This window comes from Portunus trituberculatus, chromosome 33 (genome assembly GCF_017591435.1).
Source record: "Portunus trituberculatus isolate SZX2019 chromosome 33, ASM1759143v1, whole genome shotgun sequence".
Lineage (NCBI taxonomy): Eukaryota > Metazoa > Arthropoda > Malacostraca > Decapoda > Portunidae > Portunus > Portunus trituberculatus.
Window position 1 is genome coordinate 2,396,519 of NC_059287.1, and position 14,302 is coordinate 2,410,820.

Consider the following 14,302-nt stretch of genomic DNA (forward strand, 5'->3'; position numbering starts at 1 on the left):
TCCTACTTCTGCGTTTACTGACTCAAGTTCTTAGTATCTTGCTCAATGGCACCAAAGAGAAAACTTCTTAGTGACAGCAGTGATGCTAAGAAAAGGAAAACCATTATGCTACAAGAAAAAGAGGACATAATTAAAAGACATGAGAAGGGAGGCAGCAGCTGTGTGTGAGGGAGGGAAGAAGAAAATGGGGAGGTTGACGACCTTGAGGGATCGCACACCCATCACAACAATAACAACTCTGGAGCCTTCGCCTGGGCCACACGACACTCGCAGCTGACTTGCACCGTCTGCGCCTGTCTGCTGATCCCTATTGCATTTCCTGCCCCGCTGCCCACGCTTCTACTCCCACTGCACTGCACTACGCTCCCAGCTGTCCGCCCTGTGGGCGTCACAACATTCGACCTGCCCACCCTCCTGGCGGCGTCAGGCGTCCACCCCTCTCGGCAACCTGCAGTCCTTCGTGTTCATGGCCCTAATCAACAACAAAAACAAGCTTGTGTTTCATATTCCTACATAGTTGTAAATAATATAACAATATAACCTTTAACTTACCTGAATGACCATAAACAATGATTGGTTGAAAACTCGATAATATGCTTTGAAATGTACGGAAACTCGAGTTACGTACAAAATCGACTTACGTCATGTTTGAGGAATGTAACTCTGACGTAAACCGAGACCTTACTGTATATATATATATATATATATATATATATATATATATATATATATATATATATATATATATATATATATATAAAGAGAGAGAGAGAGTAAATGGGGCAAATAAAATTACTTATATACACAAACTTTAATATATTCTCATATAAATAAGACTCTGTAAATATAAACTTCAGAACGCAATAGAGAGACCATTTGTTACCATAGAAACAATTTTTTGAAGTTGTGATCATACACTACCAAGAACAAAGACCAAAGTATCTGGAAATATGAAGCTACACTTCATCAGTACCTACATCCTATAAACCAGTGTGTATCACTTGTCCACACTTGTAACTGTAATACACTACTTTGCCCATAATATATGTAATATTGGAATAGCTCAAAGTAAAAACTAAGTAAGGGTTATGCTATGCCCTTGGATCAAAGCACAAGCAGCAGTAGGCAATACATCATATGCAATTACATACACCTACATAATGATATAAAATTAAAATAAAGCAACTTTAAGGAGGCCATGGTACAGACAGGACATACACAGTATGTTCATCAATCACTATGATCATGTCTACACCTTGATGCTGTTTGACAATGTCACTGCTGGCTGCCAGGTGCAGGGTTTGCCACATGGCCTCCCACCAAGGGCAATACTAATGGCAACACTGGCCTCACTACTTGGTGCTGAGCAAAACATGGCATTCTGTGGTGCTTGTACACACTGTGCTGTAGGAGTTGCAGGAACACTCCATTGCAGGAAGGAAATTATAATGACGACAAAAAATAAGTACACAATGAATAAAGGAAAATGAAGAAAACAGCTTTCTAATGAATTGCCTTGGCACAAGTTAGATGTGGGAAATTTTGGAATGAAGGCTTCCCAGTTCTCTGTCATTGTTTTGTTAAGCTGCCACTTACATACAGAATATTTTGGAGACATTAAAAATTCTTGTCTTGTGGATAGGAATTAAAGATAATAAAATATTAAGTAGCAGAATACAGCGAGCCCTTAATGTTTATGTAATTGATGCCTTAAGGCTAAAACCAGAGTAAACAAATTGAAAAATAAAAAGATATATTATTTTTAGTAACTCCTATACATTATTTTCTCCAGTTTCTGAGATCACACTATTATGAGAGAAAATACCAAAATAGTGGTAATTATTAATATAAATTCACCAAGTTTGTAATCAGGATCCACTGGTGAGGAATCTACCTGTCCACCATGAGTAACAACACAACAGCCACAAACAAAACACTTCAATAAGGAATATATGAAACTGACATCTGATAACAAGTTTCTATTCTTATGAAATATGAAAATCAACAATTTTTCTTAAGCACTCTTGATTTGTTTTCCTTAGACAGAGGAACCTAAATTTGAAATTACATCTGCCAACTAGTTTCTGTTCGTATTATGAAGACTGATTAATTTTTTTTTAAGCTGACTCATTCATTTTTTTCTCCAGAAAGAAAATCCCAAATCTGAGAAACATTACTTTGTACTTTGTAGCAACGGCAAAACATACAAAACTTTAGCCATCTGGTTTCTGTGCTTGCTCTGAAGGTTGATCAATGCATTTACTAAAGCAGCCTCATTGATTTTTCTCCAGAAAGAGTAATCTGAATTTGAGATACAGTATTTTGTAATTTTCACCAAGGTTGAAAGCCAATTTGCAATCAAGGTTTACAAAACATGGTATAACTCGAAGTCCCATCAGTCTATCATACATCCCATCACAAAGCTGCTTGCCTACAGCCACCATAAAAGACACATCAACTGCTTGCCACCCGCCAGCATACATAACACATTATGGCCTTTTCGAGAAATTAAACTGGTCAGGACAAACTGACCATGAGAGGATGTTACCAGGGACTGAGCCCCTGGCAAGACACTCAAGGTAAAGACACAAGTTAGACATGTTACCAATCACCAAGGCTGAATGGAGGTTGATCATTGCAGATGTGTTTTAATTTACTGATTATTAGAACATTTCCTATACCTAAAATACTAATAGAAAAAGAAAATGATGTATGAAATAGTTACTAGTGAGCAATAGTTTTCCTTAGAGTACATTTTGATTTAGGAACAACCACCACATCTGGAATATAGAGTAGTAGTGAGAGAAGTTTGGACCCAGACCGACCAAGCGTGCACCACTTCACAGTGTTTTCCAGGATGCTAGTAACAGTGTAATGCTGTGACTTGCAGGAATGTTTTGATGAGTGTGAGGAACATGTAGAATGCTGAGGTGAGAGGAAGCAAAGGGTGAAGCAGAAGTACTTTGTTGTAGTTGATAGACAAATTACTTGTGTTTCATCCTGTTTTATCTCACCACCACTCTGTATAATCAATTGTCTTGCACAATATTTCTTGGCAACTGTAATTAGTTAACAGACTAGAGGCCTACAATAAGGAGGGGAAGGGTCACCCCGATGACAATGCTGTTTAACAAAGCATAACACCTCATATCATGCCGTTCAGTTCCACTAAATACATATCTTTACGTTACACTACATTTCTACACTACTTTCTGAAGATACAGAAGACAGCCTTCCTCTATTGTATTTTATTAGTCTAGTCACACCATGCAGCATTTAAACTGAGCTTGTGTTGTTCTAATTCCAAAATAACATTCATGCTGTTGAACCTCATATTCTTTGCTCATATTTGCTCATACCAATTCCACTTTCTAAATCTTCCAAGGATAATCATTTCTATTTTGAAGGCTGATTTTCAGAAAAAAAAAAAAAAGAAAAAGAAAAAAAAAAAAACATTTAAGATATATAAAGGGCTTGAACATAGTAAATTTGAATTTAGTCTTGGGATGTGTTTGTGTGTGCAGTCTTGGCCATCTACCTCTTTGCAGGGACACTGACTTGATTTATTGATAAATAGTTGTATTCTATACTCAAACGTTTGCATTCTTTCATTATCTCAGATCAGAATAATCCTCTATACACATTTCAGTTCCTTCATTTCATTGGAAACTGTCACTGAATTCTCTCCTCTTTTAATCCTGGGTTGAGCTATACATGCTGGTCATTTAATGTTAAATTAGGGCATGATTATTTGTTATTTTAAGCTTTAGAAGCTTGAAATAGTTTTGCCTCTTTCAGAGAAAATATCTAAAAACAATTATTTTGTAGTGAGAAATGCCATATTTTACATGCATCACTTTAAGCTGGTAAGTTCACTTCAGTGAGCGATACATATTGATGTCTTGCTGCCTAAAACCTTACATGAACAAGTCCTTGCAAACCCATAATTGATTGATATCCATATTTTTCTCTTGAAAGAATTCACATATTGGTAACCTCAAAGCCTCTTAATTCAACACCAGACTGAAGCTGTTTTGCTTATACTAAATTACAAAGGATGTATCAGAATGCACACAACAACAACAACAACAACAGTGACACACTAAAGTTAGGCAACCTCTGATGAGATAGATGATCTGTATTGGAAACACTTTGAAACAGACCTGAGAGCAACATACAACACCTTACTTCAGGTTAGGCATTGGCAGTGTCAGTCACCACACAGTACCAATGCTGTATTGGCTGTGGATCCTCAATGGACAAACATTCAAACAAAAATGCTCCAGACAATGAGGCAGACAATTTGTCGTACAACTATATAGTAATACAGGCCAATCTCAGGTACCACATAACTAGTATCTATGTATTCACAACCATACATAACTTTTCATTTAGGTGAGTGACAGTAGTGTCAGGATGAAGCAAAGGATAAGAGAAGTAGACTGTGAAGATATGAAGGAGTTTTAAGACAATTTAAAAAACACTATTTTCTTACTGGCTTGTAGACAAATGTTTTCTGCTGTTATGAGTTTGCTGATGTTTTTTGCTACTGCATTATAATCTTAAATATTTTATGCATCAAGCTTTGTACTACATGCATAGTTGAATATATATATTCCTGCATTTGCAATGAATAAATGGGTCAAGCATTCGGTGTTCAGTTTATCTTAATAACAAAGCATTGTGCTGCTGCTAGTGAGGCAGCCTAGGTGAGGCTCTGCCAGGCCAAGCATGGCTCTATCAATCCATGGAGGCTATTTTGTACAATGGAAGTGGAACATTAATATGAACAGAATTAATTACCTGTGATGATCTGATTCACCAGGATCAGTAACAAGAATTGTTGATGGATTCCAATCTACACTGGATCTGGATTTGTTTATCTTTTAAGAATTTGCTTATTTTCATTATCTATTAGTACTAAGTGTCACTCAAGTTGAAACTCCTTTCCATAAATGGACTAGAATCTTCCTCCATACAAAAATGTCTCAATATTGTGTAATTATGTTTCTCAGATCCTTGCTAAAAACTCTTTATCTTTGCTAAAATCTCTTTATCTTTTACTTATTTTGTCCACATACAAGTATCCATCATCATATGAGAGATGTGGCCATCACCAAAATAAAGCTGAGAAAATACCAGCTCAGTAAATACAAACAGTCCATCAGTGTTAAGAGGCAAGGCAGGGAAAAGGTGGAGGCAGACTTGGCTGCACTGACTGGAAAACAGCTATACTCCCGAACCATCTATCCAGACAAATATATTTGTGCATATAGCAATTTATATACTCTATATTATAAAATTCAGTCTTTGACTCCATAAAATAATTTCTGATATTTTTATACTACATAATATATAGCAACATCTTCATTTTATCATGTTTCAGCATAAAAATCATGTTGGCCTCCCACTAATGCCAAAATAATCCTTGAACACGTAGCCACACTCGTGCTCCTCCAGGTACCTGAACACATCTCCCATGTTCACGTGGAACCCGCCATTCTTCACCCGAATGTTGTTTTCTGACCCGAGCTCCTCAAACGTTGAAAATCTCCGAAATGCAGACAAGTCTTGGTCGTTGGAAATGTTGACTTCTTCACGCTTCTTACACAAAATCTTTTGCCAGTTCCATGACCGCACCTGAAACAAAAAGGAAATTGAAAAAATATACAAGAAAAAAACAGTAAATAAAAGACACAAAATTTCATTCTTAACCCTTTCACTACGGTGACGCCTATGTGGGCGTCATGAAGCCCCAGTAGCAAATACGGTGACGCCTACGTAGACGTCATATTTCTTTTCTGAGCTTTCTTCAGTTCAGTTGTCCCGTATAGTATGTTGGATACCAACTACACACACCGTATGCTGTCCTTGAAATCCTAGTGCTCCTCCCACCATCCTTGTCTCCACCATTCACAAAAGATAAGCTACATGCGTCCTGCCTTGTGTCTAAAATTACCCAATGGCATAGACTGTTCCCATCTCTCTCTCTCTCTCTCTCTCTCGAAAGATAAGCTACATGCGTCCCGCTTGTGTCTAAAATATTAGCAAATGTCACTCTCTCTCTCTCTCTCTCTCTCTCTCTCTCTCTCTCTCTCCCTTTGTCTCCCTCTCCTCCCTCCCTCCCCCTCTTCCTCTCGAAAGATAAGCTACATGGGTCCCGCTTGTGTCTAATATTAGCAAATATCACTCACTCACTCTCTCTCTCTCTCTCCGAAGAGAGAAGCGTCCACTTTCCTCTTCGAAGGCGACATAGTGACTAAAAATTGCAGCATAATACACAAAGACGACAAGTATGACAAGTTTGCACAAGTTTCCAGCTCGGTAGGCACTACCACCCGTATATCATACAGGCGGGCTTTTTTAACATCCGGTGTGAAGGGGTTAAACCTTCTCAGTCTATCTCTTATTGATCTTTCACAGATACATAGGGAAGATAGTGGCAGCACTATTCCAGCTCAGCCAATGTATGGTCAGGCTGACACTTGTCCCCTGCCACAGAACTGAGATGCTTGACATACAAAGCAGATACACTCGTTTGTGTGTAATGATACAAGGACTCTTTGTACCAGGTCTGTTACTATAATCCTACAAAATAATATAGCAATGTCTTTAAGCTTGCCATGGAAGTAATGAGTACTAATGGCATATATGCAACAGTTTCAGATTTTAAAACTGGATTGTGCTAAGACATGGAGGTTACTGAGATTCCCATTCAAGAACCATTGGTGTCTAACATTTCTTTTTACAGCAAGTGGTTTGAAATTACTTAAGTATTGTTCATTCTTAAAGATCTAGCAATGAATCTAGTGAATACATGATTAAGGGATATTGTTGGGCTAGTGTTTTCAACACTTCTCAAATTCATTAGTCACATTGTATTTTTGTATAGACAATTTGTGGTTTTCCAAGCAGAAGGTCTTGGCTCTCCTCACCTTGTGCCACCAATCCTCAGTGTTCTGAGAATGTCCCTCCACACAGATGATGCCCGGCTTGCCTGGCAGACAGAACCCGGTCAAGTCAAACTCTCGAGACAAATCAAGTATATCTTTCCTCTTTATCTGGAAATAAAAAAAATATATCAACTTGGTAAGAAAATTTGAATTCTCTGATTAATCTAACACAAGACCTAACACTATTCCCGCCTCAATGCATCATGGAAACACCGGAAAACTTGTGTGAAGATAAGATAAATTAGCCATGGTGTTCAAACATGAGCAAGACTGTCACAACAGAGCCTTTTCTGAAACATTACCAGTCAGCTAATTAAACTAATATTTTGTCAGCCTTGACTGTCATGTCTCAAATATCATATACGTAATGAAGCAACATAAAAGAAAACTTATATACCCATGTCACTAATCTAACTATAATCTGTAAGCAAATTTATGTGACTAAGTAAATCATTAGAGTGATAAGTGCTTATTCAACAGTGCAAGAATACAGTGGATAAATATTCAATTCATTCAGCATCAGCATCTTACTTTGCTATAGATGTGGTGAGAATATATCCAAAGACGTGCAAATTTGTCATCTTTTGTTTCCACTGAAGCATCCTCTGCATTTTCCATTTGTGGGTAGTCTTCAAAAAATGTTCCACCTTTCTCCTGCAGCCATGTGACCGCTGGTCCTATGCACAGGTCTCCCTCCTGTATGGTCTTGAGGTGCCTGCAATACAAGCTATCATCATTATACAATCTCTTGCTTTCTGGAACTATGGCTAAATGATAAGAAGGATAATAGGTACTTGACATACTTTAAAGGCAACCTCTGACATGTGTCTAAGTTCATTCAGTTTTCAAATATACTTACTAGTACCTGAAAATACACACACAAGTTATTGATTTTCAAACTCCAAGTTTCTTGGTTTTCAGATGACCATTCTAACCAATACAACAATATGGGAGTAAAATTTTCCAAATTGCAACAGAAAGAAAGTAACGTTTTCTCATGCACACTTCAGCCACACATAAGCTGCCATTTCTTTACAGTTCAAGGTAATACTACTGCCATTCTAAGCATAGAGATATTTAATCCAGGAGCACTAACGTGAGCAAGTCCTGGTTGAGGCGATGCTGAGCCTCTCGTGACAGAGTCTGGGAGCGCACAAACACTGTCGGTTGTACAGCTGGGTACTGGTGGGGCAGATTAACACTCATGCTCAGCTGACCCTGCAAGGTAACAGTAAATTACAATTTAGTAAATAAATAATTCTTAGCATTTTCCATTTTCTCCTTTTATCAATTCTTTATTGTCTTTGTCCTGTTTAGGGTATGAGTCCACTTTTTTTAAAAGTTCTTCCAAAAGTAGATAAAATTATCAAACTTTTCTCTGGTGAAAGAATGATTATGAGGTGGATATTTGCAACTCTCAATTATATATATATATATATATATATATATATATATATATATATATATATATATATATATATATATATATATATATATCCCTACATCTTTTGACTCACACAGGCATTCATTTAACCACTCAAGTGTTGGTGATAAGTGAGGAGTTTCATGAGGCTAGGGAAAGCAAGCAACTAGTGCAGGTGTGTGACAAGTTAACCACAAGGTCACTAACAACACTATTAAGTATACTGTATCAGTAACATCTCAATTGTCATTTACAAAACATTAATCAACCATTCATGTATATCTAACACATTATAAATTTATACTATGAACTTAAAACATTCTACAAAAACCACAAATAGATTAAGAAAATGGTGGTGACTAAGGACTATCAATTAATACATCAATTATAGTTACATTTCTCTGTCTATCTCCTTACCTATATACATGCAAGTTCATATCCTCTTAAAGCATTACATTCTTACCTTAACAAAAGCTCAAGAGTAATAAAATCCAGATAGTGGCTCATGTATGTCACCTCAAATCTGTACCAAACACTCATCATGCACTAGGAATGGATGGAAGAGGCACCTTTTCCACATCCAGATTTATCACGAATTCGAGGCGTGGCGGCAACAAAGTGATGCGGCCCTCAGCAAAGTCCCTCAGGTCACAGAGCACCGACGGGTCGTCCACCACCAGCTCTCTGGGCCCGGGGAACATTGACTGGAACGATGCACACCATGTAAGTATGCATTTTTTATTATTATTTTCCATTAACTTAAAATTCTAGATATATGAAAGCCATATATCAACAACATATAATAAAGACACACCACATAAGCCTGTTTTTAAGATTCTTTTGATGGTGGAAATATGAAAACACTATATCAACTGTAATACATAATCTTGTCAAGTCTGATAAATTTTAGTTGACCTTTACTTCAGAGCATTTTTTTTATTCATAGTATACAAGTACAATCTTCTTGTACATTTACCAGCATATGTTCATATATCCATATCACAATCCTTAATTAGTTTCTATACAACTTCACATTGAAATAAGAACAAAATATCAACATAGACTTTAGTTAACTTCTTCACTGCAATCCCTAACTTTAAACAGTAACCTGCAGCTAAGCCTCACCTGAAGCATGTCCACTTCCGACAGCTGTAGTTCAACTAGCGTCTGCACTTCACTCTGGTCCAAAGACTCCGAGGCAGAGTCTGTGGTGGGCTCCTCTTCACTCTTCATGTTCCTGGTATTATTTCTGAAAATCATATTTATAAAAAAATTAGATTATAAGGAAGAAAAGAGGACACTGTCAGGTTTCTTCCACCACACATCTGCTCATCCTTCAGTCTCCCTTTACTCTTTCTAAGCCACAGCACAACATGAGCTATCTTGCAAGGTGTCCCTAAAGTATTACTATTTTTATTGATTGATTATTGTTACCACTTATTTATTTTGGTGCATGCATGGTCACCAAATTAGTAACAATTCTCAGTGTTTTCATTCCATCAATAACTAAAAATATCTTCCTATTACCATATTTTCTAAACTTGTCTAAAAAGGAAGTTAAATACTCTCCTTCATTCTTAAAAGAAGGATGATATAAGAGTGTCATGTATTACTTCAGTAAAATACTTTCTTGTGCTCTTGTGCTACATATGAGGAAAATTATTTGTATTATTATGTAACAAAAGCTTTATTTGTTTACCATTATTGTAGCTTTTTACTTGATAAAAAAAAAAAAAAAAAAATATATATATATATATATATATATATATATATATATATATATATATATATATATATATATATATATATATATATATGTGTGTGTGTGTGTGTGTGTGTGTGTGTGTGTGTGTGTGGAGGAATTGAGTGGTTATATGTGAGTATATGTGGCTGACTAAAGAAAAAATGTCTCCATCATTATCAATTTATTAGTTTAATTATGTTAACTAAAAATAAGATAAATAAAAAATATAAATAAATAAAAATCAGAATAAACAAAATTGAATTACCTCTTGTGTATTGTGACTAATGAACCACATTTAAATTTATGCAGTATATAAGTATCAAGAGTAATTGTCCAAAACTTGACAAGAAAATACAATATAATAAGACAATGGCTCTAAAACACATCCTGGCCATAAGAACATATAAATAACATGAATGATGACAAGAATCACAATTAAACTATAACCATGTACACACTGACAAATTCAAACAAATGACTGACACCACTGCTGTCACACTGGCTTGCCAAAACACATTCTGACAAAACAGGAAGTGTGTAGTCTATGAAAAAAAAAAAAAAACATGACCAGACAGTAAAAATGACAATGAAACAAGCTTAATACCAAAACAAATATTAATATCACTGCCCCCATTACTTTTACCTACCCAGGACGACCAGAACAGTGACAAAAAGGGCAGCAGATGACAAGAAAGGATAACAATTAAATCATTACCGTACAGTGACAGCTGAATTAAAAACAATACAAACATAACTGACCACACTCCTATCGGAAAGGTTCACTCTGGCTTGCCTTCTACTGGTTCACTGCGCTGAAAACTTCCACCAACGAGTCTCAAGCGTGCAAAATACCGCTAAAGAAAGCCACTCTCACCCTTGGAAACACCTTGAACTTCTCGTTTTTGACCTTCACAGCTGCTGTCACCCCATCATTCCATACAGCAACCACCTACACATATTTCCCAAACACTACACACATCAAATAAGGCCTTGGTGTATGTATGACTATTCCTATGACACAGTTAAGCAGCATGATTAACGTGAGGAAGTTTGTGTGCTGTGTTTCCATGGGCGTGGCGGCTTAAGGGGGTTGCTCTCTCTCTCTCCCTCTCTCCTCCCCTCTACTCGTCCTTGGAAACAACTCATTCCACCCATAAAAACCATCCACAGCTTTCATTCCGCGCTTTCTCCCTTCTTGGATATTGTTGATAAGGCAAAGTAGGTCTAATACGGGGTGTGGGGAGAGTAGTTACCGCCTGGAGACAGTGGCCTAACGGGACGCCTGGAGCAGAAACAAAGCACGTAAACAAAACCACGTGGTCCGTCGCTCAACCAAAACAACACGCACGAGGCTAGCCGAGAAGGAGCAATAGACTACAATGTTTTTAAATGCTTTATATAATAACCTCTAATGAAAGTAATCTCAAGTGATACAAATTTTGTAGGTTTATGATTATATGTAAACTTTGATTTATTTGTGTATTTGGAAATACCACGTGCTGTTTGTTGTTTCGACGTTCAGAAGAATAAATAGAGAATTGCAGTATACCTGAATGTTTCTTATCACGATTCCTATCTAATGGTCTTATAATAAAGTCTACATAGTGTATTTGTTGAGAGAGAGAGAGAGAGAGAGAGAGAGAGAGAGAGAGAGAGAGAGAGCAATATTTTTAAGTCTTCTTCTTCTTGGGGGTTTGTTGGGGCCGTGCAGGTTGTGTGTCACAGCCTCTAGTGCAGTGGTTCTTAATCTTGTTGGAGGTACTGAACCCCACAAGTTCCATACATGCATTCATCGAACTCTTCATAGTTGGAAAAATAAAATGTGCTTTTTTTTTCTTCAAATTCCAAACCTATGTATTTAACTATAATTACTATATACTGTATTAGTGCACAAACTGTACCATGCATCATTTGCACACAAAATCACTGTGTTCAAAGAACAAAACCAACAAACCTGAATTTCACAAAAAAAAAAAAAAAAAAAATGAATATTTACTGCAAATCAAACCGAACCCCTGAAACTGACTCACCGAACCCCTGGGGTTCGATCAAACCCAGGTTAAGAACCACTGCTCTAGTGCCCCAAAAGGTCCGGGATGCGGAGGTGATGTAGTCAGGCTATATGCAGTGAAGTTGATTTGTTTTGTGTAGGAATGTCCTGGTGAGGTGGTGTCTTGAAAGCCTGATAGGTATTTGTGCAGCCACCCAGGAGGTCAGTCAGTGTTGGTCTGTGTGCCGTGTGGGTGAATGGCAGACAGTGAGTGGAGGAGGGCCACATGGTGTGAGTGGGTAGAATATATTTAAGTGGCTTATATAAAAAGAACTTTAGACAAAATCCCTGTCTCACAGAACAGTAATCTTATAATTAAATATACTTTCTGTGAAGTATACAAAGAGTGCTGATCACGCAGAAAAAAAAAAATATATATAGATGAATAAATAAAAAGGCTTATTTTGGCAACTTTTTTGTTTACATTTTGAACGGAAAGATGAAGTTGCCTGGCTGTATTGCGTAAACCTTCCTCAAACTCCAGTATCATCTTGTGTCTGTCATTAACTTAAACAGCAAAATGAACCTGTCACGGAACTCAACATTATCAAACCTGATAAGCCCAAACAGCTGCAAGAAAATAGGCAGGCTTGGTGGGCGTGTATGTGTGTGTGGCGTGGAGGTGACAGAAGGGATGTGTCTTGATATGTCCAGCCTGTATTGAGGCGGCGCGGCCCAGCATTGTGTCCTGGAGATATTTACCACCAGTGAAGGTAAGACACGGCGAGAAGTGTCATTGTGGTCGTGAGATATATTTTGATGGCAATTATTAGAAACTGTCACGAGGTCACCAGTCGGAGGTAGACATTTTGCGTTGACACTTTCCTTCTATCCATTCCCCGTGTTTATATATCAAGGTATATTGCACGGATATGATCAGGAAGGTGTATGCTCTCTCTTTATTCTGTTGGTAAGTATCTAGAGCATGCATAGGCGGATCTAGAGAGGTTTTCTAGGGGGGGCCAATGAGGATAGGGGCGTTTTTTTTTTCTAGCGAGAGGAATTGGCGAGCGAAGCGAGCCCTATCAGCTGGGGGGTTCCCAGCCCCCCCGAGAAAATTTTGAGATTTTGAGCTATTTTATGTGTTTTTTGGAGCCACCTGAGCAATGGCTCTCAGAAAAAATCCTGTGTTTCAACAATAATTTTTTTGCTATTTAGAAATGTCATTTAGTATTTGTTCACAAGAAAATTGCAATAGGTCAAATAAAATACTTTCTAATTCAAAATATTTATAGAAATAAATATCAATCATAATCAATGTACATTTAAGAAATAAATAATCATTTTACTTGCAAGTTTTATACTTTCAAAGACTAGATATATCATGACTTTCCCTAGTTATTATATAATTTCAAGGATTAAATAGATCTTGGTTTTCTACTTTTCTCTAGTTATTATAAAATGAACTACATTGAAAATGGACTAGAATTGTAACATAGAGTTTCCTTTCTCCTTATTAACACAACCAAACCAAACTGAAATTAAATCAAAATCTCTTCTAGAATCTGGACTTCAAAGCAAATATATACAATAAATTTTATGAGCAACAAGTCAGCAATGAATTTGGGTGTCATCACTCTCATGAAGCCTCTATAAAGTAAATGCTAATTTCCTTTGAGCAGACATGGAAAATCTGTCTATTACTGCTTCTGTAGAAGGAAGACGAGTTCGGTGAGTTTGAAGCAGAACTAGAGCCTCCAATCTCTCTTCAGACATTGTGCTTCTGATAGCAGAGCACGTACGGTCAACCTTGCTGAACATCCTCTCTGCCTCACAAGTTGACACAGGAAGTGTGGCCAAGAGAGTTAGTAGAGTCATCATATTGGGAAATACCCCTTCCATACCCTTACACTCGTTGATTGTTGCCACTGCTGTTGTTGGTTTTTTCTCACATGATGACCAATGTCTCTGCCAAATCTTGAACTCATCTCTTACATAAGATTCTATGGGATTGGTTTTCATCAGCGAGACATATTTGGCATATGCAGGTTGTACATCATCCCATGACTTGTCACACACAAAACTAGGAATGAGAGCTCAGTCCAGCAGACAGTTCAGTGTGCTTACCAAACCTTTCACTGAAATCTCTGAGTACAGCATCAAGAGCTGGAATGTACACATTGATTCTGAAA

The 14,302-nt window shown here is 37.2% G+C and overlaps 1 protein-coding gene across 4 annotated transcripts; it reads right to left on the bottom strand.

The window, feature by feature from the left end:
* Positions 1 to 799: 799 nt before the first annotated feature.
* LOC123512294 (RWD domain-containing protein 2A-like) lies at positions 800 to 11,478 on the bottom strand. 4 transcript variants are annotated; one of them, XM_045268625.1, is made up of 7 exons: positions 11,374 to 11,478; positions 9,502 to 9,625; positions 8,946 to 9,080; positions 8,050 to 8,171; positions 7,485 to 7,668; positions 6,936 to 7,061; positions 800 to 5,640 (listed from the first exon to the last, which is right to left on the bottom strand). In XM_045268625.1, the coding sequence occupies exons 2-7, from the start codon at positions 9,607 to 9,609 to the stop codon at positions 5,395 to 5,397; spliced, it is 921 nt and encodes a 306-aa protein (XP_045124560.1). In that variant the 5' UTR covers positions 9,610 to 9,625; positions 11,374 to 11,478; the 3' UTR covers positions 800 to 5,394. The 4 variants fall into 4 exon arrangements, with proteins under 4 accessions (XP_045124560.1, XP_045124564.1, XP_045124563.1 ...); XM_045268629.1 differs by lacking the exon at positions 11,374 to 11,478 and adding an exon at positions 10,995 to 11,313; XM_045268628.1 differs by lacking the exon at positions 11,374 to 11,478 and adding an exon at positions 10,914 to 11,313.
* Between the last annotated feature and the right edge of the window lie 2,824 nt (positions 11,479 to 14,302).